This window comes from Dromaius novaehollandiae, chromosome 1 (assembly GCF_036370855.1).
Source record: "Dromaius novaehollandiae isolate bDroNov1 chromosome 1, bDroNov1.hap1, whole genome shotgun sequence".
NCBI lineage: Eukaryota > Metazoa > Chordata > Aves > Casuariiformes > Dromaiidae > Dromaius > Dromaius novaehollandiae.
In genome coordinates, this window is record NC_088098.1 from 126,253,585 (window position 1) to 126,278,517 (window position 24,933).

Consider the following 24,933-nt stretch of genomic DNA (forward strand, 5'->3'; position numbering starts at 1 on the left):
ATATGATCTCATCATGTTCACTACCATTGGTAAAAACTCTCCAAAACATCACTTTGAATGGCGAAGTGAAAGTTACAGTAACAAAATGGTGGTATCTGAGTTATCATTGAAAACAGGTTGTTTTAGAGGATGAACAGATAAGGTGAGAGCAGGAGACACCTGTGTCTTAATCAATGGAACTGTGGTCAGTTTGGGAAGCTAATCAATTTAATAACAGCAGGTATCTTCTTTAGAGTGAAATTAGTAGCTCTCTTTACTCCACTGGTTGTTCTGTTTAGGTGCATGACTCAGTTGCCTAAACAAACACATCTAGTATCACTTTAGGTGTTGTGGAGCATCCTGCATGGCCATGAGCTGGGGTTCAGAACATTGCAGGTCTTTGTAAAGCCCATGTAAGGATGTCTCAGATTCCATGGGCATCTTGAGTAGCACTAAACAAAGGAATCCCACCCAAGATCTCCATTAACTACAGTGGCAGCTTATACGCTCATATATAGATGCCTACGTTTAGATACCTTTGTTTAGGTTAATAGGAAAAGTCATCTTTATGATAGAATCCAAACCTGATTAGGAAATAGATATGCAAGTTCACTCTAAGTAGAACCTACAGAGTATTATAACAGAAGTTCAGCCATTGTGCATCTGTAAAAGAGCAGTGATATTTGTAGGCATAGGAGTTTTACATGTGTTAAGTTCTGTAAGACTACTGTAGGATCTTGTGTACAGTTTCTGAAATGCTATAGCTTATATTGACATGGATGATATCACACTGATTGTGCTCTGCTTTTTTATTCAAGTATTGTATATATGTGTCCACCTGGTTCCACTTACCACAGTGTTAAGCCTGTCCATATGACAGGCAAATTCTATAGTATTGACAGTAATTCTTTACTTTGCTAAAACATTGTTTTATTCTTATAATAATGCTATTCTCAGCCCAGCTAATAAATACTAGCTTTACCAAGAAGCAGGAAAAAGCCTCTTTGGCTATTATACTATGACACCTTTCTTAGCCATTTTGAGCATTTCATTCTGGTGACATTTTCACCAATTTTCCAAAAAAAAAAAAAAAAAAAGTGTTCTTCCCTCCTATCTTTGTTACTTGCATTAGATGATGCTTCTACAAAGTTTGTGTAAGTTCTGGTTTTCTTGATTACTTTTGGTAGATTTACCTGCCAGCTTAATGAGAATTAAAGAGCACTGTTGATCTTCAGAGACATTATTATCTGTGTAAGAGAAATGGTTTTGAAAGCAAATAAGCTTTGCATTTTTAGATTATGTTTTGAATATTTAGATGAGGAGGAAAGCAGTTGTAAGTAGATAGAAAGCTGGAGACCGAGTGTAGCTTGAAATTAGGCTATAAGTTTAGGTCATTTTTAAGATTGGACTAAGTAATTGAAAAGGTGGGGATTGGAAGACCTTTTGTCATTTGAATTTGGGCACTAATTTTCATGTGAACATCTTGTGACCCTTTCACTATATGATTAGGAGAAGTTCCTTACTCAGAACTCAAATCCTAACTACTTTAATTGCCCACACTATACGGAACATCAGTATTCTTGTTATTAATTGCTTGAGCAATATTTCCGTATCAGTAGAGCTACAGATGTTTGCATGTGCTTATTAAGTGAGATAAAGTATTTTTGGTAGTTCAAAGCTGAACTAAACTGTTCTTTTACATATAGCTATCTTTACTTTTTGCTGCATTTTGTAGATGCATGTTGCATAGTGTATTGCCCCACAAATCCTTAAATTTCTTCCAGTGTGAAATGGCTAGGTTCCCTAGTTCATAACTGTACTCAACATCTGTGAAGACTATCTAATCTGAAGGAACGAAAAATAGAAAATTCTGTCTTTCTCATAGAAGTTCATTCTAAGAAATTCTATGTCAATCTGATACTCTCTTGGAAGACTGAATGGAGCCTTAGCTCGTATCCAGTGGAGTTGTTTTTGCATTTTTTGCAAAGACATAAAATCCTGTGCATGTGTTATCTCTGAACACTTCTGTATTAGATATTACAGTGCACTCGAAGTGGTACCATTTAAGCCTACATGTGAGCCATATCAATGGTAAATAATACCACTTCCAAAGGAGTTTAAATGAAAATATTTTCAGTTTTTATTGTTCATTGTTCCTAGCTACAGTGATATGAAAGAAGCAACCTTTTCTCAGTCCCTAGGTGAAAGAATTATTTGGTTTTGCTTTCCATTATAGATGCCTGAATATATTAGATAAAAATCAAGTGTGTAAAGTTTGTCATGTTTAGCTTCATAATCCTTTTTCTCACTAAAGCCAAAAATTTTTCAAAAAGGTTCACATCCTTCTTGAAAACTGCTGTCACTTTCCACATATTTATTCCAATTGCCAGCAGACAGGATTCTTACAGTGGTTGGCAGTGTCCTCAGAACGACTTTTTACTACGCAGAGCCCCGTGGAAATCACAATGGGATCTCCGCTTGGAATCTGCCAAGAAAACTGATGATAGTATACAAGGTCACAGGACCAGATGGTAGTATAAAATGCTATGGTGTAGACTAAACAGTATTGTGTATGTGGGCAATGCCAGTCAGTCTGCTTGCTGTGTGAGAAGAAACAATCTTGTTTAAATGTTTTGCACTTTATTTTCTTTTGTTAGCAATGAAAGCAGATGATTGCCTTTTTCACTGGTTGCAGGGAAATTCACAATTGCAGACCTAGACTGGAAAGCTAGTTGGAAGAAGTCTCAGCTGAATAAATAGTGGAAGATACCTGTTGGGAGAAGGTTTTTTTGCCCAGTAGTGTGAGCTGCAGTGTTCATCTGTTGCAAAATGCTTGTTTTTTGGGTTCCCACTGTGCTATGCTACAGAAGGAGCTTTCTACCTATGGCATGTGGTGATTTATGCTTTTATTTCATTCCTAAAATTTCTAGAACCTAGCTGGAAATAAAACATACTACCACGGTACTTTCATTTTTCCAGGTATGCTCTGTAGTGTCAGTGTGTGGTTGATGTTTGTCTGTACAGCTTAAATTCCATCCTGGATTGATCTTTGCAGCTAGCCTGTTTTCACAAGAATTCTCAGAATGTAGCATGCTCTCCCCAGATATTAGACACTGAAGGAGAAGCTGATACAGAATTGTGCAGCTCGTGTGCTTTCTACCCTTATGTATGGAAACAGGAAGATTGGTGTATGGATCATGGGAGTTCAGATTAAGTTACAGACACTTCTTTGAGGTGAAAAGATCTGTACAGCCATTAACCCCTGCTGTTTCACTGCAGGCAGAATTACTGTGGTGGAAGCATTCTTTTTCCCCATCTTGAAAAAATAAATCATGCAGTTCCAAAGCATTTAAACTTAGCTTATCAAAGTGTATCAAAATTTAACACTTTACTAGTGTTAACACATGCTAACTCACTGTGGCCTCGGAGAACTGTGGAGAACTCCCATAAACTCTGCTGCACATGTTGGTAGCTGCACAGTGCAGCTTTTTACCCTAGGTTTAAAAATCTGGTCCTTGAAGCTGGGAAGGGCACCAGAAAAGCCTGTGGACAATGGGGGAGAGAGAACAATGAAAGTGGTGAAAGCTGAATGACTGTGGTGTCATTAAGATTCTTAATTACAGATGTGCTGTTGTGCTTAAAGTGGTAGAAAGTTTCTTGAAACCTGCCTATGTCTGAGTTCTAGCTAAGGCCCAGATGAACTTTGCTACACAGTTAACTCACCCAGAAAACTGGAGGCCAGGAGAAAGCTCATCTGTTAAGCTTTACATACCTTTAACATTATTGGCTAAAAAGCCTTGTGTTCCAACCTCTAGAAACATCAGCTAGTGGTCTCTGCTTGAGCAGCAAGTTACCTGCTGATGAGCTAAGAGCACACAGGAAAAGAGTCATAATAGAGCCAAAAAATGAGCAAAAATTCAAAAAAGCAAGAGGGAGTAAGGAAAGAATTGACTAAAGATAAGAGAGAGACAGCACTTGGACCTGAGTATACAGTGAAGGTTTCCCAAAAAAGACCCATTCCTCCACCACACTTTCAAAAGCACATGCCATTCTCGCCAGTTCCCCATATGACTTAGGCTGCAGTTGAACACAAATGTTTTGTTGTTCAGGTTTCTCTAATATAAAATATTGCTTCAATGTCTATATTTCTATCCATCATAGAATAAAAGCATCAGAATGCAGAAATAGACTAGTGCACCTGGGCACTCTGATGCAATGATAAACACCAGGGTTCACTTAATTTGACATCAGTAGTCCATCTTGGAAGCTTGATTTAGGCCCTTATATTTCTGCAAACAGGAGGTAGAATTTTTCTGTGTAAGATGTTGTATTTCCTGCTGTTAGAAAAAGCATAAATAGCATAGTACTGGCAATCTGATTAAGTAGAGTCATAAGTATATAATTGATCTCTTTTGCTACATATTTTTTCAAAAATAGCATTTGTACATTTTTTTTATTTCATAAAACTCCTGGCTATTTTATTTACTATATGGAAGTTTTATCCTAGGCTGAAATCAGCTATAATTCAAATTGTAGTGTCTATATTGAACCAGAGCATTGGGTCTAGTATTATTTTATTAATTTTGTTGAGAAATAGACTTTAATAATTATTTTTCAATATCAGTTATTACTGGGTTTGTTACTTAGGCATATTTGAAAAATTTAAATAAAAGTATTTTGTTTACAAAGAATGTTTGTTTTCATTTTTTATCCATTAAGATGGCATGTATTATCAGAACATAAAAGTCAGCTTCATTTCTAATATTCACTGGAGTTCTATTTGTTTTAAATCCGTAGTATTAAAACAAGAAGACCTTGCATAAGGACTCCTGTCTTTATCCTTATATCTGCTCCTTGGAATATATTCTTTTGAATTTTCTTGTTCATAGTCAAATTGTGAAGGGAAAAGGTATGATGAACTGTTGCAGGGTGAGGACCATAATATCATTGTGCAGCATATGAGTTGCAAAATTATTTTTGTCCATCTTGTCAAAGGAACAAAACTGGTCTGGAGATGAAGAAACAGATGATGATGCTGAAGAAGAAGAACTAGAACAAGGAGAAGGAGAAGAAGAAGAAGAGGAAGAGGAGGAGGAGGAGGAAGAGGAAGAAAGAGAAGAAGAAGAGGAGGAGGAGGAGGAGGAGGAAGAAGAAACAGCAGCAGTAGAAGCAGAAAAAATAGACAAAGAAGAGGAAATGGAGGAAAAATGTGAAAAAGAGAAACATCATAGTAAAACACCTGAGGGAGAGAAAAATGGTAATACCACACTGGAAACTGTAGAGGTAAAAGCATGTACTCCTTTTAAATTGTTGCTGTACTGTGAAGAATTTAGCTCTACAGCTTACACTAATATATGTGTAGCTATCTTGGAAATGCAAAGTTATCTGGCATGGTTTTGGAAGAGGGAAGAACACATACGGGTATTAACAGTTAAATATTTTATTTTTTCAACAAGTTTGAAAATAGAGATGTCATTGTTTTGTTTCTTTACAGAGAGAAGAGACTACTCAGAAAGAGGCTATCATTCAGCAAGGTAAGAGCACAATTTCTTACAATTGGACCATTACAGACATCGTAAAAAACGAATAAAACATTTCAAACGATAAAATTTTTCTAACGTATCTGTTATATAAATGCTGAATAATACAGTTATTGCCATTAGTTGGTAAAGCAGTGCTTGAGAGATGAAATTTGAGAGTCAAAAAACATTACTCATTTTTAGTGATTTGAAAGAAAAAAATCTATTATTTTCAGTTATGTATTGGGAGAAGTCCATGACAGACTTTCTCTTAGCAGGACTATGCTTCACTTACTAGGAGCAGTTCTAGCTGTAAGGTGACAAACTAATAGCAATTGGACTATCTGTCAAGCAACTTTAAGTGCCATGTTTCTTCAACAGAAAAGTCTTTCCCATCACTTTCAGCTGACATTGCCTCATTACTTTCACAAATAGATTATTTTAGAGGAAACATGGTAATCTCTGGATGTTGGTCAGAGATGCTGAAGATGTGATCCTAGATGTTGCTTGTAGTTTTGGTGACAGTTTGAGTGAACTATATATTCCTTTAGAAAAGCTAAAGGGTGCATCAGTGCCCTCTATGCAAGACAGGTCAAAAATACTTCTTTATTTTAGAAATTCTAAAATAAGCTATAATTAGTCTTCTGACAGAAAAAAAAATGAATATGGTATAAAAGACCACTCCCTTTAGTAATGAAGAAGCTATGCCATTTATCTCCAATATTATAATGGAAATAGCTTGCCCAGAGTGGATCTTTAAATATTTTTCCATCATCCAGTGATTTGGAAGTTTTTATACTAAGTCCTAAATTTATATCATTCCTGCAGGGAGTATAGGAAAATTTAAACACACGAACATCAACCCAGATGGAAAGCTTTTCCTTTCCCAGAACTGTTTCTGTGGAATAAAGATTCATGCAGAATCATAACTTTTGCCCTAAAAGTCAGCTTTTCCAAATTAGGATATACTTTCAAAATTAGTGTGCAAGACATTCTGTCTTCTGTCAACAACAGGAAACTATGAGTGTCCTAGTCAAAATATTTTATATTTTGCCATTGCCATAAGTGTTTGTTCTGTTCTTGAAAATTGAGCATCTGGAGAATAATATAGGGGCATTATAAATAGAGATGGAAAAAAAACCCCTCTTGCCAGGATTTGACTGGACATCAAGTTGAACTGAATATTCTGATTGCTTTTTTTTAAGATCCACACTTTATTTACTGACTTTTACTTCAAAAATAATTTGAAGAACAATTTTTTCTGTTCCTCTTTGCAAGAATCAGAAGGAAGTTAATATAAAGGTTTATATTATTATAGAGGAAGAAAGCACTGACACTCACACTGTGAACAGTTCTTCAGAGAACACTGATGACAGAATAATTGGAAGAGTAATTGGGAGAAAAAAGGTATGTAGTCTGTTTTTTCCTTCTAGTTTTACTGGTGACCAAGAAGGCAGTCACTTACTGAAACTGAAGAAAATATCAAAATTTACCTGATCTGTATAAACATTTAAACTACTGAGCAACCTGTTCCTTCTGTTTAAAATTAGAATTTATTTTGTGATATTCTTCCTGTATGTGTAGGTTGCTGTGGAAGAGTGTTCATTATTGTGCACTATATTCTTCCTGTATGTGTAGGTTGCTGTGGAAGAGTGTTCATTATTGTGCACTATTCAGGGATCAAATGAACCAGTTTGTGATCCTGATATTAGAAACTTGTATATTCAACATGTATAGCAACATTTTTCTGACAGAGACTGCCAGACATGTAGATCGATGAGTATTTCAGAATTCCACTCTTTTCCCTTGAAATTGCAGAGTGCCATATAACTTTAGAAGTGCCAGATACTTCCTGACTCTTTGATTCCAAAATGTAGATGAAGGTTAGGTTCACTTAGGGGAAGAAGAGGAAAAATCCATATGGAAAGCATCATGAGCCAGTATAACATTAATGGAACTGTATGGCAGAATGCTGGGATATTGCCTACAGAGGTATCTAAATGTCATAGTAGTGTGACCAACTGTGGCATAAATCTTGATGTTATAAAGTTGTTTGGATCTGATCCAGGAATAATCCATTGTAACAGATAATCTCTTTAGTTTAATATAATTTCAGAGTATACCAATATTCAATTAAAAATAGCTGCCATATGGAAAAAAGCCAGATATCTCATATCTTAGTATGTCTGAAAGGGAGACTGCAGCTACAAGCTGCTCTCTTCTTCAGATTTTCTCTTCTTTGACTGTTCTTTACAGTGCCTTTAATGTAACAGAGAGTGGGCCAGAAGGTCAGTGGCAATGTCTTTCAGGGGGAAGGAACAAAGATGTGAATTATTTAGTGGCACAGAAAAAACCTCCATTTCAGAAGTGTACAATTCTGCCGGTATACGCAATGAGATCTATTAGGGCCGTGTGGCATGGCTTCAGGTGGTAGGAGTAAACATGCGCCTTACATGTGACCAACAGACATCCTTCTCATGCAACCCAAATTACATGTACCCATCACCCACAAAACATGAGTTGAGCTGTATGCATGTCCAGCACATATCTGTGTGTGTGCCTGTCATACCACCAGCATCCATTTGTGACCTGACTGGACTCAGGGAGTAAGACAGGGCCACATGACTGTTCTGGTCACTGCCTTGATTTAGGAGAAGAGAGAATGATACTGCCCATTTGCAAAGAGGTATAAGAAAACACACACACACACACACACGCACACACACACAAATTTAGCTAGGACAAAATGCCTCTAAGGATGGCAGAATTCCCACTGACTTCAGTGTACCTCTTCTATTCACAAAAATCTAAAATCTCCTCCCAACATAGAAACGTTAATAAAGAAAAATACAGCAATGTACCTAGTAAGTGACACACAATACAGACTGAAGGGAGAAAGAGAGCAGCCTGTTAATAGTAATCACCCTAATCTCCCACACGCCAACTTACCATCTATATATTTGTGATATCTTCTGATTAAGCATCAGATCATGTAAGGGAGAAATAATGTAAGGTTGAAAGTAAAGCTAAATTCTATTTCATAAGAGGGAATATAAATGTAACAGAAGGCAAAACTAGAATCATGATTAACACAGAGCATTAGTATCTGTTTCAAGTATTGTTTTCTTACAGTAAAAGCAACTGCTTTTGTGAAACTATAAAAGGTTAAGAGGCAATTTTATTACTATAATCTCTCATTAGACTGTAAAAATACTTACAGATGCAATATGTTTCCCTTACTGAAAAAAAGACCTCTGCTGATATATTGTACTCTGATGAAGTTTATACTAGGCAATTCTCTAAGATGCATATACATAGTGGAAAATTTTTCAATGAAAGAAATAACAACTGAATAAAAATAAATAAGATGTTACTGTAATTAATTTTAAAGTAAACAACATCACTGCTGGTGTTTTAAATAACTTAACTGCTGTTCCCAGAGTTTTTTCTATTGCTCTTAAAGAATAACCATGACATACTTGCCCTTTAATATACAGAAATCCTTTGATAGAAAAAAGAGATTATTTAAGGAGTTTCAACTTATTAAAAGAAAAAAAAAAACAGGACTATTTAGTTTGTGTAACTGATGGTTGGATTAGTTGGGCTTCTCCTAAAGGCAAGTGTAAGAGTCAGTCTCCACATTTTCATACATTGCTTTTATTAGCTTAATGACAATATTTTTGAACAATGAATGGCTACTATCTATTCAGATGGGTTAGCAAGACTAGATAAAAATTTGCTCTACTAAAATAAATCATAGTACTTCTGTCTGTAGAAGCGAGCTAAAGCCAGTTATTAGCTGATCGTGTATAGCATGCCCACAAGAGAGAGGTTGCTAATCGTATCAGGTTTTATTGAGGTGAAAAGTTAGGAGTTGATTCCTATGGGACATTATCTAGATAAGTTTTCCACCATGTTTCTTTCTAAAAGCAGCAGCTGATCTAGTTGACATGGTGTTTATTTCCAACATGCATTGACTTAGATAGTATATTAAGGAGTACCTCATATGGAATTTTTTACAGGTTTAGGACCCAAAGGCTTCTCATGCCAGAGCCAGGCTGCTGTTTCCTTTCAAACAAAGACCTTAAAGCATCATTTTAACTTTGAGCATGTGTGTAGTCTCACTGACATTAAAATGTATTGTAATTAATGGAACTACACACATGTTTAAAATGAAGTATACAAAGCATTTACTGCTTTGGGGCTCTGCAGATCTCAGCCTATATTTTTGGATCTTGCTTTAGATTCTTGTTTGAAAGAAGTGCAAATAATTTTGCATCACTTACATTATTTAGTAGAAAACCTTTGGCACATGTTATTTATCTTTTCTTACTTCAGTTTTCCCTGTTTAAACGGAAGCCACTGACAGGCCAGAAGAATGTAAGTAACAGCAAGGAAGATGGATCTGGAAAGCCATTCCAGAGTGAACAAGAAAAAGAAAAGGAAGATTTACCAGGTGAAGACAGTAAAGATGAAAATCAGAATCATACTTTGGAGAATTCCAAGGAAACTGTGACTAACCAAGACAGAAAAATGAAATCTTCTACTTGTATAGTACTCTAACACTGTTATAGTATGTAAGGAGGTGACAGTCTTAAAGCACATATTGCAATTTATACTTGAAAACAATTATGACTTACTAGAGCTGTAGATGGTTGCTCTTTTAACTGATGTGATTGCTGTGATTTTAAACATGAAGACCATTTTCTTGGTATTTATTGGTAATTTTAATAATTACAATTGATATGCTTATCCAAATCTTTCTGGAATGCTGTGGCCTTAACTGTTCGGTGTTGTAAAACAAAATATATTTTTTTACGTGAAAAGTTGGATACAGACATTTCATGTTTTTTGCTAAGTAACTTTATTATATGTTTCAGTCTACAGGGTACCACTTTCAGTATGATACTAGTGCAAAACTATAAATATCTGCTGTAACATATTCTTTGGTTTAACAAACTAGGTAAGAATATTGTTTTGAATTCGCAATTTAAAGAGGGTATGCAGTTACTTAAAAATATATATGCCTCCTTCTGTTTTGACTTAGCAAAATAGCAATAAAACTCCAAAGTATTTAACATATAGGCCCTGATTCAAGAAGTTAAAGTATGTGTCTAATTTCATACATGACAGTAGCTCTATTAGAAACAGACCTAACAGTGATGTAAATATTTACTTAAGTATCTTGCCAAATTGGGACTTGCAGAAACCTCTCATTTCTGAGAGATGCTGAATACCGTCAGTCTCACCGAAATCAGTGCAGGTTGATGGGACTCTCCCCTCACAGAATGAGTCCCAAGAAAAACTGGACATCCTTATTGTTGTTTCAGTTGTGTTCTAATCCCTCCTTCTTTGAGCACCCATACCTTAATCGGTCTCTAGAGCAGCTTTTATTATGGGAAAAGAATGCGATCATGTATACAAAGCTACAAAGAAATTTATTTTTAAAACAGGTGTTGAGGCCTATTTAAACAAGAAAAGCATGAAGAATTAAATAGCTTCATGATGGTTTTTCTGTGTTTCTCTTTTTAGCTTAGGAAAAAGGCTTGTGGGAAAACAGGATTATTGCAACAGCTCACTTACTGCTGTTGCCTGTTTCCTACCTCAAGTTACAATCCTTTGTGAAATTGAGATTAGTTACTATGGAATACATTGATATTACAAGCAGATCATTATGGGCTAAATATCTATGGTTTTTCACAGGCAAGCTGGCTTTTCTTCAGCAGCAGGAGTATGAATCCCATTACCAGTAAAGATGAGCAGAATGTTTGTTTTTAGAATTAGTCCAAGAAGCAGTGACAAATGCACTATCCTAATTACCAATGTTCCCTTTGAATAAGACTGGATTTCCAAAAGTTCAGTCTAGATAAATCAGAAATATAAAGACATCTGCTTATGTCCCAACCATGATAAATCTGATCCAAAGTCTGTTTGCCCCTTACTAAAATACACTTAGGTTTTATGAATACACAAGCTCTAGCACTAAATATAAAATCAAGAGTTTCTAATAAACTAAGTACTTTTCAAAATACTTTACAAGGGACAGATGATTTTTACAGAAAACCTAGGAAAATGTTATTTAATTTCACTGACATATGAACACATTTTAATCTGCCTTTTGCTGTGTTTTGCCTTTATCAATTTTTTCCTAGTTTCAGGGTTGCCTAAGTTTTATATAACATAGGCACAAGTGTCTAGAGTTATATTTGACCTAGAAGTTGATCCAGCTGAATACTCTGTCCCTATAAGTATGGCAGGTGCCCAGATTCTTTCATGGGGCTGCCTCTGTGCTGCAGTAAGCATCGTATTAAAACCTGGATGCTTGGGTCATCCTTTGCCAGAGTTAAGATCCTTTTGTTTAGATCTGTTGTATTTCTTTGGGCTACTATGAGTTCTGCATGTGAACTTTACATGAGCTATTTTTATTCTGCCAATGTGCATTATATTTACCTGTTTTCCTATTTTCTTGAATGCACATGTGGTTTCTGCCCTGCTTGGATACTGTTGTGAATAGGAAAGAAGTGGAAAAAGAAAAATAAACTAAATGGTATCCTCATTAATTTAAATAAGTTTTACATTCTTTTTAAAAAGGGAGAGACTCAATCACAGAAGTTGTTACCACAGGGAAAATTTCTTTATTCTAAACGTGAGTTGATTTAGTGAAAAATGTTGCTTTAGAGTGGGAGTTGCCCTTAAAGCTAATGCTACAAAGCTTACATACTCGATTCTAAACTGATGTACATCAGTGCAGTTTCAGGGACTTCTGTGTTTATCTGGTCCACATCCTTCCCTCAGGGAGAAGCAGGAGCAAAGAAATCCATTTAATGTCTTCTTACATGCCTTCCTCAGTAATAAAAAAGAGTACAGTTACAAGTTCAAGAAAACAAGTTGCATGTTCTTGTGTACTGTTAAAATATTTTTTTAATGAGTTCACAATTCATATGATAAAAATGTATTTTTTTTTATTAAGAGGCTTTCATCAGCTGAATGATAGCAAAAGGTTCCCTGGTAGAAACATTTTTAGTATATTCTTCTATAATTTATCTTACTTTCCCAAAGATAACTATATCAATTTAAATCTTTATTCCTAGATTTTGCAAGCCTCTGTCATGCAACTAAGAATGTGCCTTAGAATTCCTAGTTTTCTAAAATTTCACCTTCAGGATTACCACTAGGTGGAGTTTGTGTTCTTCGAAGCTGTAGCTGTGTCATCCAGTCTCTGAAGCCAGCAATTTTCCTTTCCCTGGCCCCTGAAAAGCAGTTAAAGATATTCACTCTTTATCAAATCTTCTGATTCAGAATTCTCTGAAAACTTGTATATTTTCTGGATTATTATCACTTTTGGCTTTAAGGTACTCTGATAAAGGTTTTATATAGGGTTTTATATGTATATATATAGAGAGAGGGAGAGAAATAAAGACAAACATGTAAGCATACAATCACTCGTGTATTTCTGAATGTATACACAGATGCTCAGAGTGGTCAAACTCTAATAGGTTAGTATAAGTTTAGTTATACATGTTTGATCTCGAAAGAACTGCTATTCTTGCATGTATATATATATGTATATGTACATTGATATATATGTATGTGTGTGCCTATGAATGATCAAACATGTATACCTGAACGTCTGAAATTTCCATTCCATATATATATTTATATATGCATGTTTGCTGGTTTCAGGAAGCACAGGATTCATTTATACATCCACCATCCCTACACAAGTTTAACAGAGAGAAGATACTCCCCAAAAGAATGTTGGCAATATCATGGTAAACTTCCAGTTATATCAGTGGTGCAGGACCAGTCTGTGATCATTAAAATAAAAAAGGAGAGAAGACCCTGTTTAGACAGTACTTTATATTCCCAAAGAGCATAATAATATTACAAATAAAGTTTGTGTAACTTTTTCCTTGCTTTTCCAGGAAACAGTTATATAATACGCAAACTCTGTCTAATCTTCGTCTCTAAGAAAGATTAAGTAATGCTACTAACATTAGGGTAGCTGAAGTCAGTAGAATTACTGTCATAATTTTAAACCAGTTTAAGTCCTGATAATCATGTGTACACAAGCTAATCTTATATGGCTATTGATTAAGTATGAGCTCACTTAGAATGTACTCAAGAATAAGACATTCACCTGTCCAGCTTTTGACAACTGGCTTTCGACATCTGGCATTTTTGACATTTATTTAGTGTATCAAAAACTGCTTTTTACACATGAAGCACATTCTGTACTCAATTTCCATTGACAATTCTTTGCATACATCAAAATCCACAAGTATTTCAAGACCCACCTTCTCAATATTATATTTTTGAATAACATTGCTTAAATTAGGTCCCTCCAAAACCTTTCTTGTACAAAGGAGACAATAAAAAATAAACTATAATTTAAATTTTGTTAGAAAAAAACAATTTTGCTTTCTATTGCTTATAAAGAAATATATTTTACATATGGTACTCCTGGGTACTATCATATTCTAGTACTCCTAGTGATAGACCTAACTGCCAAGATTAACAGTTTTGGCCTATTCATCCTTTGTAAGTATTTGTATATCCCGTCTCTTACAGGCTATAAGGGAGGTTGAGCAGACCAAATTTTGCTTAATATCTTTCAGTTGCAAGTTAGAACAACTGGTTCTGCTCCTCAAACAAATTCCCTCACACAATATTGCAGATGAGTTTTGGAGTGTTATATATGTGTGTGTGTGTAGTCAGGTACTAATTCTGTGCAAGAACTGTTGATAAATCATGCCTGAGGTTTAAAATTAGGATTAGGGAAGTTCTTTGCTACCATTACAGCTACAATAAAATAGGAATTTCACTCATATGAGACTATACTAGAAATTCTTATGCTAAGCACTACATCTAGTCACTTGTGGTGGTCCTTTGAGTCAGGACAGAAAAGAAACAAACAAAAACATTTGAATTATAATAAAAAAATGCTACTACGGCTTATTTCTAATGAACAGAGAGTGGGGTTTGTAATAAGCATATTTATATAAATATGTTTATCTACTTAGATACATATTTCTATATGTCTATAATAAACACCACTTCCATTCACTGCAGTTAAACAATTTTGGGGCCAATGTATTCAATAACAGATTTTCCATATAGTAATATATCAGCCATGTCTCATGAACATGGCAGCAAATCAATTACAGAAATAAATATTATCATAAAAACACCAACACTGGAAAAACTGCTGTTTAATAGCAATAGTGTTCAGAAACAAACCTTTCCGATCATAAGCCTGTTTGTCGCAAGAGAGAACAGGAATGCAATCTTCTGTTTCAGAGGCAGTGTGTCAGCCAGGGATCACCAGAAGATGCTTTTCTGGTTCAGTGTATGAACACTCACTTACTGCTGCGAAGAAATTCAAGGAGGACTACATTAGCACAAATCTGTTGGATCCCTGCTGCCCAAAACTTGTGGCTCTTAGAGTAACATAGTTACGCTACCACTACTGATCCTACTATTGCAGCTCTCTAGATCTAATACCTCAAGATGAAGGAATAACCCTTTGCTCAGATTTATGACATGCACTTTGCATGGATGCTTAACTATATAGAAAAAAGAAAAAAAGGTTCCAAAGAAATCTAGAATATTTGAACTAGCAGTAGAGAGGAACTCCATGAGAGTTAGATATTAAACTCCAATATTAAGCCAATTTGAAAAAAAGCAAATGTTGGATATGAAAATGATAACCATTTATTACATCCTTGAACTTTTTTTCTCTCTTTAAAATACGTTACCTGTAAATTCCCTCAGAGTGCTTTTAAGAGCTACATTATTTATACAATTCAGCATTCACAAGAGTTTACAACATTTTTCATGAGCAGTTATATCTAAATTCCTAGAAGATAATAAGTAGTGTCCTGGTTAAGTGTGACGAAACTGCTATCAGTGGTGAGAACCGGAGAAATTAATGCTTTGATAGTAGGCCTGCTTTGCTCAATGTTTCATACAGATGAAGTCTCACTCAAACTTCAGCCCGTTTTCCTTCCAGCACTATGTTGAAATTACATTTTAATCTTGCAATATAATTACCAGTCTGTTTTTCAAGACCAGATAGTAATGACTCAACGAGAATACTGCAAAATCTGTATCTAGCTAAATCTGTTGTTCCTTTTGTACACAAAGAAATTGTTCATCTTCAAGACCATTCTCAGTTTATATGGAAAGTTTAGACACAGCTATTTCTAGTCAAATTCATCAGAAGCTGAAGAGAGATCATCAGTTAAAATTTTAAGAGATGCTAACAGCATTAAAGGTTTAAAACCACAGAACTTCTTGTTCTTCGATATGTCTATTTATTAAACGTTAAACTATGTATCTACTGATATACCACATCCTGTCCTCAGAAATGTTATGCATCAGACAGCATCCAACTGAGAATCCAATAGTCCCCCTCAAAAACATTCCTGGTTTGAGCACTGCCAAAGAAACTCCGTGAGTGCAATACATACACTCTGCCACATGGAAGGGGGGAAAGGTGACTGATGTTCCTGGAGACTTGCTGTATACGTGTAAACTATGACTGACCCTGACTTTCACATTGAAATTTTCCACAGCAAGGTTTTGGTTACTAGAGAAATTAAGCGGGCCTAGCCGTCGTCTTTAAGCCGTTGCAGGAAGGGAGAGCATGAGGCCCCCAATACGCAGGAAGACCCAAGAAGACTCAATGGGGGATCACAGAAGTACTCAGAGATGGAACACATAGGCAGAGCAAGATGTCCTGAAGAACATTTCATTTCCCTGAAATATATTATTTCTATAGCCAGGTCAGTGAATTCTTACATATTTTTGTCAAGGACTGTATCATTAAGGTTTAGGTCTGATCAAAGAAAGAAAATAATTGACATATCGCTTAAGGTTATTGCTGCACACAAAAACCTGTATTTGGAATAGCAGAGATGATTATCAGTCTATAGAACAGGAATTTCCATAGGTCTACACCTTTCTGACTTTTTTAATCCAGTGACCAAGACAAAAGCCTGCTTGTAGGTTAGCCTCTAGTGTTTCCTCTCTGTCTTTATCTTACGAAAATCAACTTTCTGTCTCTCCTTCTCTTGGAAAAAAACAGATATATCACTTAAAGAGTGCAAAATGAGTGCAGTGGAGATGCAGTGATGTTTTTTGAAAACAGCACTGAAGGAAGCATCTACTCTGTGTGAACTGAAGCACACATGCTGGCAGTGGGTTTCACAGGCATTTGCTGATGGCAGCAGCATGGTAAGATTGAGGAATCTTGCATTTCATTCCCAACACTGTGCTCCACCTGACACATGTCCATCTGCCTCTTTCTGACCATGTCTCCCCGAGATGCTTTTTGCCTGTTTTCTCTCATCACCTCCAGTTCTCCATCTCAGCAGTGCCTACACCAGAACCTCTCTCCCTTCCCCATGTCTCCTCCAGTCAATCCCAACTTTTTTTTCAGTTTCAGCCTCCCGCTTCTGGACCCTTTTGTCAGGGTTTCAGCAGCTTCCCCACACCGGAGCGCACCCAACTGCCCTGCCATGCCCCCAGAGTGGGGTGCTAACAGCCTCCTCGGAAAGCTCATGTGCAGCACAGGCAGGCATCCAGGGTGCAAAGTTTCAGCCCTAGGCTGGAAAGAAGGTCTGATAACAGCATACATCAAACAATATTAATAACTAAGTATTTCTAATTGTTGCTGCCTCTAGACATCATAAAAAATCATTCATAAACTTTGAAGAGTGACAAGAATTATACAGCATGATATTTTTAACTCTTCCAGAGCAGTCTCTCTCACTGCAGATATTGACATGAATAACTTTAAGTATTGGAGCATCCTCATTCAGCAAGACTATTCACCAGGATAAAAACACCAGTGCAGCTGCTTCCTGGATGGGGCCCCCAGTCTGTCATCCTCTCATCATGACTAATCGTATCTTAGCTGGGGCTTCCAAAACCTAATTACATGCAGCTGTGTTGTTGGGGGTTTTTTAATCATTGTTTTACCATTTGGAGGAAAGTTTTAATCAGATTGTTAAACGTTGTTAGTAATTGTACTTTAATGAATTCCTCTCTTCCCTCAAAAGCTGTATTTTATTTTCACTGTACCCCCAGTAAAGTTACAGCTATTCTGATACAGACCAACAAAGTTATACTTCTGAACCTCTATTCAAAATAGCATGAAAGAGAAATTAAATTTACTTAAATTAACTCCTAAGCATAAGAGTATATCTTTAAGTTTCCAAAAGTGCTTAAGCTTTGCATCTAACTGAGCTGAGACTCCTTTCCTCCTATACTGTTGGTTAATTTTAATTTTAAAATACAATGTTATTTAATCTGCAACTGCATTTAATTTACCGCCAGACAGTCAAAAACTGTGAATCTTCAGTGAAAAGTATGATGCTTATTTCTTGTGTTAGGCTAGTAGTCACTTGAACTCCAAATAATGACATGTTTAAATATTTGGAATTTTTTCTATAACTATTTGAAAGTTAAGCTGTGAAGAAAAAATGACCAAGGTTATGCTTTCAAATTTGATAAATATGATATTCGTTTAATACATTCCCAGTACTAAATGCTTTCTCCTATTAAAAGTTCTCTTTAAAAAAGTACTATACAAAAATGTAATTTGTGATACTTCAAAAAAATTTCTTGTTCCATTTATTAAAGACGCCTTGAACTTGTCCTTCAAATTCCTCGTCTTTCGGGTGATTTTACATATCTATCATTCTAACAAAGATGTAAGATAAGAGACATATCACACATTACCTCTAAACTCCAGAGACAAATCACATCTGAGTGAAGGCACTTCTCAGTATTGCTATGCTTCAAGGCTCATTTCCGCCAGTCCATCAAGGATACATTCACACTGCTTAGTTATGCTCACATTTGCATCTAAATTTGAGCTGTAGCTCACAGACTACCTAAACTCTTGAACCTCTTGCCCTCCTCAGTGCGCCGAGGACACTCCAGGAGCTAGGTGATAGAGCAAAAACCACATGCCAGGAGATTTCATGTGTGACACAGGTAGCAAGCCTTGCACAAACCCATACGGCCAAGACATGGTAAAAACCAGCTTGAAATCACTTGCAGTTAAGCTGTTGAATGGAAGGAAGTGCATCTACACAATCAGGAACAACAAAAAAGCAGCTTCAAAAACTTCTTGCTTACTCCAACTGGATGCATGTCTGTACACTAATTTAGACACCATGGCAGCAGTTAAGTGCTTGTACCTGCTAGTGACACCTAAGCTTCTTATGCTGAGGGGCTAAACAGACCAGAAGCGTTTGTCACTACCACCCAGTTTTTGTATTGTGGTAATGCAGTTTTAAATGACTAGAAAAGGCTGTCCAAGAGAGATGCTGGGACCTCTGTGATTTGGAGTGTATCATGATGGTCAGCTGATGGATAAGGTACAGCTGCAGTAGCTTCTTTTATAATGCTACTACCATACTAGTACAGACCCTCTGTCCAGAGGAAGAACATCTCAGTGAAGGCCAGCATTTTGGAAATGTGTAACTTAAAGGACATACATCGACAGAAAACAAGAGATAACTGATCCATGCAGACCGGCTTCAGCTACTTCCATCATTCTAGCACATTCCAGTCCTGAACTTTTGCCAGAGCCTTGCAGCACAGATAAACTATAGAGATTACCACTATTTATTACAGATTTCTAACCATTTACTTTGATATTTTCTATGATATCTGTGCCAGTAATAATAGCCTAAAGCAATCCTTTTGACTTCTTCTGCTTTTCAAACTGAGCAATGTTGGTCTTTTTAATCTTTCCTCACATGAAAATCTATCCTTTCCTTAGGCTATTACACTGTAATGGTTTACTTAATAATGCTTTAGTTTTCATGACTTTTTTTAAAAAAAAAACAAAGTAATCAAAACGAAATAGTGAAGACTAGCATGAAGACTCAGGCTACATCTGCATCAGCCAGAGCATGATGCAATGGGAGAGCAGAAGACTTGGCACTGAGGTCCCAGGAGACTTGGTACTGAGGACATTATCTATCTCAGTACAATTTTACTTAAGGGGAGCTCTAGTCTGGTCCCACGCATGAACACCTATTAGCAGCTACAACACAGCAAGCGAAATCCTGGCGCACATATCTCAGTCTCATGCGCCAGGCTCAGTGAGTGAATTGAGGTGTGTAGGAGTACTTCATACACTCTCCTGATCCAGATGGAAACTCTGACTCGAAGAAGATGTTTTGGAGAAAGCTCCCAATCACAGCACCCATACAGATTTTTATTTCTGTTACTAACATGATCCCATTTCTTTCTTAGGCCACTGCGATGTAGCAAGCCTCAAAGGCAGCCCAAGTTGGTATCGCTTCTTCCTCGGTTTCCAAATTAGCATTTCCCTTGAGATGACTATCCTTCCTCTGAAAATTAGTGTCCCTTACTTCTAAAGAAATAATCTTTTGCTTACTAGATATTTCCCTATTTGTCTGTGCTTTCTTGCAAATACCGCAGCAGATGGCTCCCCAGGAATACCTTTGGGGTATCTCCCCCCTTACTGCCTTGGCCTGCAAACTCTTTACAGGCAGCACAGCAGCTGGAGCCAGTGGTTTACTGCACCTTCAGCACTTTATAGTGCACATTAGATGCTACCTATCTAAGGTAGAAAAATTACTTAAGTCTAGCTGTAGTAAAGCTGCCATGTTGCCAGGTCTCGAGCTTTAATCATAAATCTTGAAACATTCAGTGCTCTGCCTACAGCCCTTGCTTCTACAGGCCAGGAGTGATTAGTGAATTTGCTTTCATCTGGAAGGAAAAAAAACCCTCTAGTCTTTGTGGTTATGGAAGACAGCCTGAAAATGTGACCTGACAACACCCTAGCAGCTCAAAAAGTTAATGGTAAGTACAAAGACTTCCAAGTTGTTGCTCAATCTCATGACTTTTGAGGATCTGACTCACGATTTCTGAACATTGAAGGTTGGCCATCCGCAAACTGCTGAGCAACCAGGGCAGCTCATCTCCCAAAGCGGAGGCAGCTTTCCTACGGCGCCTTCCCGCTCGAGTTTCCGGGCCCACACTTGGCAGCCGCCCGCCACCCCGGATGGGAAGCGAGCCGGCGGCGGGTTGCTGTCCCCGCTCGGTCCCACGTGGCCGGGCAAGGGGCTGGGGCTACCGGGCACCGCAGAGAGCGGCCGGCAGCAGGACGAGCCCCCCGCCCGCCCCGACGGCAGCGCGACCGCCCGGCCGATCCGGCCGGCGACGGGGCCCCCTCGGCCGGGCGCCGGGGGCGGAGCGGGGCGGCCCCGGGAGGAGGAGGAGGAGTTTGCCGCGGAGCCCGGGAGCCTGCTCCGAGGATGTCTCCGTCCCACTCCTCCTCCTCCTCCTCCTGCCCCTTTGCCGCGCAGCCGGGGAGGGCCGCCGCCGCCGCGCACCATGGGGAGCTGCTGGCTGCGCCTCGCCGCGCTGCTGGCCCTGGGCGCCTGCCGCAGCCTGGCGTACGAGGGTAGGGACGGGACGGGACGGGACGGGACGGGGCGGGCAGGAGCCCCGGCGGGGCGGGAGCGGGCAGCGCCGCCGCGGAGCCCGCTGCCGCCGCCGGGCGGGGAGGGGGCCCCGGCCTGGCCGCCCTGGCGGGGAGCGGGGGGAGCGGGGCCGGGGAGCCGGGCGGGCCGGGGGACGGCCCGCGACGGGCCGGGGCGGCGGGCGGCGGCTCCGGGCGGGCCGAGCCCCGCGGGACGCGGCGCTGCCGCCGGGGAGGCTCCGGTGGCCGCTCGGGTCCGTCCTGGCAGCGCGGTGCGGGGGCGCCCGGCGCGCTGCAGCCGGCTGCTGCTTGTTGTGGTCCGAAAGAGTGCGGGCGGGTGGCGGCCCCTTTACATCTTCACGTGGGATGTGGTGATCTCCGAGCCCTTCTCCTGGCAAAATTACGGAGGACGGACGAGAAGGCACCCACCAAAAGTTGCCGAAGCAGAGTAGAGCATCTGTGATGTCCTTCACGGTAAAGGGGGAGGTGAGGGCACATGTGTGGCCAGTCCTTCGGCCCCAGGTCAAGGACCTGGGCACTTGAAGGTCTTTCACCAAGTCTTCTTGTCCATCTGTGTCTGGATGTGCAGAAAGCAAACCTCCAGTCCTGCTATGGAAAATGAAAGGGTAAATCTAGCTAAGCACTCATGCTTCTAATAATTAAAGTCTATGCTTACCATTGTTTCACTTATAATTGTTTGCATGTGCTTTAGCAAAATTTGAAATAAATGGAAATTTAGGCCAATTTCCATGGCAAAAGGAAATGCAGCTCCCCCTGTTCTTCTAAAACAGCTGTATCTTGTCAATTAAGTGTTGCTGACTTGACAGATGTTGCAAGTAAAGCCAGTGTAAACTGGCATGCAGCAGTAGTTTAACAGGTGAAGGCGATGAAAATCTGTGCCCAGGACAGAGCCTGCAAAGTAATTGGGTACTGATTCAAATTTGAGTGCATTACTCTGGGTTGACAGTGGGGAAAAGCAATAAAGAGGTAAGCAAGTGTCTGATACAGTTTACAGCTGTACATACAGAGAGTCATAGCTGTATGTATGGAGGATGCCTGTCTGTTGGCATTACCTGTGTCTGGTATCCTGGAGTTGTTCCTGTTTATGTGATGGTTCCATCCATGGAGAGGCGTAAAATGGCATAACGACTATTTCTGTGTGGACGTTAGCTGTTTTATTGGTGTTGGCATGCTTCAGTTAGCTTCTTTCCAACTTGAAAGATGCTGGAACATATTTATATTCTTTCTTTACAAAACACTAAGGTATTGGACACATCATTTGCTAAATCAACAAAGACAACAGAAAATTCTGTCCTTGTGTTTCTGAGGACTATTGTACTGCCAAGCTGCCTTTTATTTTCTTAGGAAGATGACTGAACGCTCTACTTTGCGGTTCATGTGAATGTCAGTCTTCAGTTAGTTTGCAGAGGATGCTAATATCCCGTACTTCTCTTTCTTCTTAAAAGGCCAAATGTAACTTTGCCTAGCTCAAAAATCTAATTTTTGCCACACAATAGCTTGCGTGTTTCAGCTTGCACTCATTTGAAAGTCTAATTTTCCTCTTATGCTTAGTGGCAGAGGCTCCAAGGAGTTTTTAAATCATCAGCAGCTGTATTTGTAAACCCTACTATAGAGTTACATTTCCATGTTCCGTTTTTTTTTTTTCTTTTTGCTAGACAAAGTATGTGATATCCTTTCGAATCTTTATTCTCAATATGAAAGCTAATGAAAATCTAAAGAAGTATTTAGTGGTACTGTGTTGGTGTAACTGTGCAGGTTAGGTACCAGAATGCTATTAAGTAGACTAAAATAACTTCTTCGAAAAGATCTCAGTGGGATGTGCATGCATGTTCCCCTCTTGAGGACAAATTATACTATGCATATACTTTAAGGAACTGTTACCAGGAAGTTGACACTTGCCCGTTTTGTAGGTAAAGCCAAACAATCTATTTTGGATTCAGGCAAAACTCTTATTTTTCAGTGGTAGGTTGTAAATACCAGAAAGAGTCTAATCAGCTCTTGAATTAATAAATTGGTGAAACCAAAGTTTTTAAGAGTGGAGCATTTGTGCTTCATAACCTCAATACCATGATGGACAGAGAGAGAGATGAGCTTTCTGGTGGCTCTTTCTCATCAGGTTCTGATCTTCCTCAGTTTCCCATCTTTTCTTCACTGGTTTCCCAAGCTGTGAAAAATCAATGTAGATTCCCACTCTGTTGTCATCAGAGCTGTGCCTGAGCCCCTTCCAGTAGTGCCAGCTGAGGGTACAGCTGTACGTACATGCCAAAATCACTTGTTTGGTACTTTGGTTGCAGGTAAATGGAAATGAAGTGACACTATGTAGTGAAAGACAGTTGTACTTGAGTCCTTGCACTTTTAGTAGATGGATATGAGGAAAAGCTACAAAATTAATGGCAAATAATTGTACAGCATTAAAAAGAAATTGAAAATTGTAATAGATTATTGCTGTGAATGGACTGGTGAATAGATCATGAACCTTAAGAGAAATGCCATTAAGACCACTTAAAGACTACGCAATGCATAGAACAATTTTAAAAACTCTGTGAGATGTAATTTGCTGAAGAGTAGCATATACATGTGGTATATTCATAAACCTGTGTATATAACTGGATTAAATGTTTATTAATAGATGCAAGTCTTGGCTTTGGAAAGTTGTACTGCTGTTGATCAAAGGGGGCATCTGTGGTGCGACCCTTCAGTGTTGCGGCCAGAGAGAGCGATGTTCCTTGTCCAAGTGAGTTTATACTGTTAATAGACAAAGAATAGGAGTAAAAAACTGAAGAAAGGAATATTTAAGGTTGCGTAGATTCATATGGCAGGCTTAAAAAAATCTGGCATTGCAGTTAATGTCTTGATTCCCACTTATAGCTCCTGTCTATTAGACTGGGCTGCAGAGTGCTCAAGGACAGTCTCCAGGCCCCTAAGCAGCTGGTGTTCTGCATTGCCAAGGGTGGGGCCTGCTGTGTCAGCTGAGTTTTTTTGTTTTGGGCTTTTTAATGCAGTTTGCTGTCCATCTATTAAGCTTGGAGACGACTTTCATAGAAGTATGTACAGGATCCACTTGTGTTCTTAGTTCTGCATACCCTGCAAAGCTGAGTGCACGTGGCTGCTGTCTCAGTTGGGGTGGATGCAGACCTACACTGTCTAAATACAGAACAGGAAGGCAGTGTCTGCCCTCAGATAGTTTACAGTCCAAGTAAAGACACAAGGCAGCATGTGAATACAGGCAGATGAATATGGCCTAAGGCACAGCTTTATCCGAATAATTGTGCTTTGGACCAGTTGGCTCCTTCTAAATAAGTTCCAGATAGCAGAATGACTTTGTGTGAATGAATAAATAAGACTTCCACCAGCAGGGAAGTCTAATAGAAATGACATTTTAAAGTGTCGTTAAGTGCAACAGATATGTTTGGTTTATATTGATCAAGAATTTTGAGTCATTCCTTGACTCTGCATTCATATTTTCTCATGTGAAGTGGGTCATCTTCATGAGCTGTGGTAATTCCCCATGAAAACTCCTCACAGCTTTAAGCATGATCAAAGCTCAGCGCATTTCTTGCTGAGTGCTCTTTAAATAATCAGATCATCAAATCCTCATCGGGAGGCCTGCTTAGCCTACTTACTGTTCAGCAACAGCTGGGGGCTTTTGGGCAACTGAAATCTCAAGGGGGGAGGTCACATAAACCAAGAGTGGAATTATGACAGTTTTCTGAGAGGTGCTTTTGATGAGTTGTTCGGCCGTCCATTTTTTTGCAGTGAAAGATACCTTGCCAAAGAGCACAGGCAACGTAACTGCATGTAAGGACTTGGATAGTGAAGTTGAGGCAAGCGTTGCAGAGGTCCAATCAAACTTAATTGGTAGCAGTTATTCTTCACATCTGCAAGCTGCCATATCCATTTCTGCAGTAGTAAATGGTAGCAGACATAACAAGGGCTTCCTGA

At 38.6% G+C, this 24,933-nt stretch overlaps 2 protein-coding genes and 1 long non-coding RNA gene across 7 annotated transcripts in view; 2 read left to right on the top strand and 1 right to left on the bottom strand.

Annotated features, from left to right (window-relative positions):
• RPGR (retinitis pigmentosa GTPase regulator) overlaps positions 1–10,598 on the top strand; it is a 67,430-nt gene extending 56,832 nt beyond the window's left edge. Inside the window, exons 14-17 of one of the 2 annotated variants that reach the window (XM_064497675.1) lie at positions 4,975–5,262; positions 5,474–5,513; positions 6,817–6,905; positions 9,858–10,598. In XM_064497675.1, the coding sequence (XP_064353745.1) occupies positions 4,975–5,262; positions 5,474–5,513; positions 6,817–6,905; positions 9,858–10,061 (621 nt within the window). In that variant the 3' untranslated portion in view covers positions 10,062–10,598. Of the gene's footprint in view, positions 1–4,974; positions 5,263–5,473; positions 5,514–6,816; positions 6,906–9,836 lie in introns of both variants that reach the window. The other variant, XM_026104110.2, reaches the window with a different exon arrangement.
• Positions 10,599–12,389: 1,791 nt separating this feature from the next.
• Positions 12,390–20,548, bottom strand: LOC112985474 (uncharacterized). 2 transcript variants are annotated; one of them, XR_003259752.2, is made up of 3 exons: positions 20,409–20,548; positions 14,739–14,867; positions 12,390–12,748 (listed from the first exon to the last, which is right to left on the bottom strand). It is a non-coding gene; the product is annotated as an uncharacterized LOC112985474 (long non-coding RNA). The 2 variants fall into 2 exon arrangements; XR_003259753.2 differs by having other exon boundaries at positions 14,739–14,864; positions 20,409–20,537.
• A 167-nt stretch (positions 20,549–20,715) lies between these two features.
• The window catches only part of SRPX (sushi repeat containing protein X-linked), a 49,677-nt gene continuing 45,459 nt past the window's right edge, over positions 20,716–24,933 (top strand). For all 3 annotated transcript variants that reach the window (XM_026104125.2, XM_026104126.2, XM_064497692.1), the window contains exon 1: positions 20,716–20,952. In XM_026104125.2, coding sequence (XP_025959910.1) covers positions 20,883–20,952 — 70 coding nt within the window. In that variant the 5' untranslated portion in view covers positions 20,716–20,882. The remainder of the gene's footprint in view (positions 20,953–24,933) is intronic.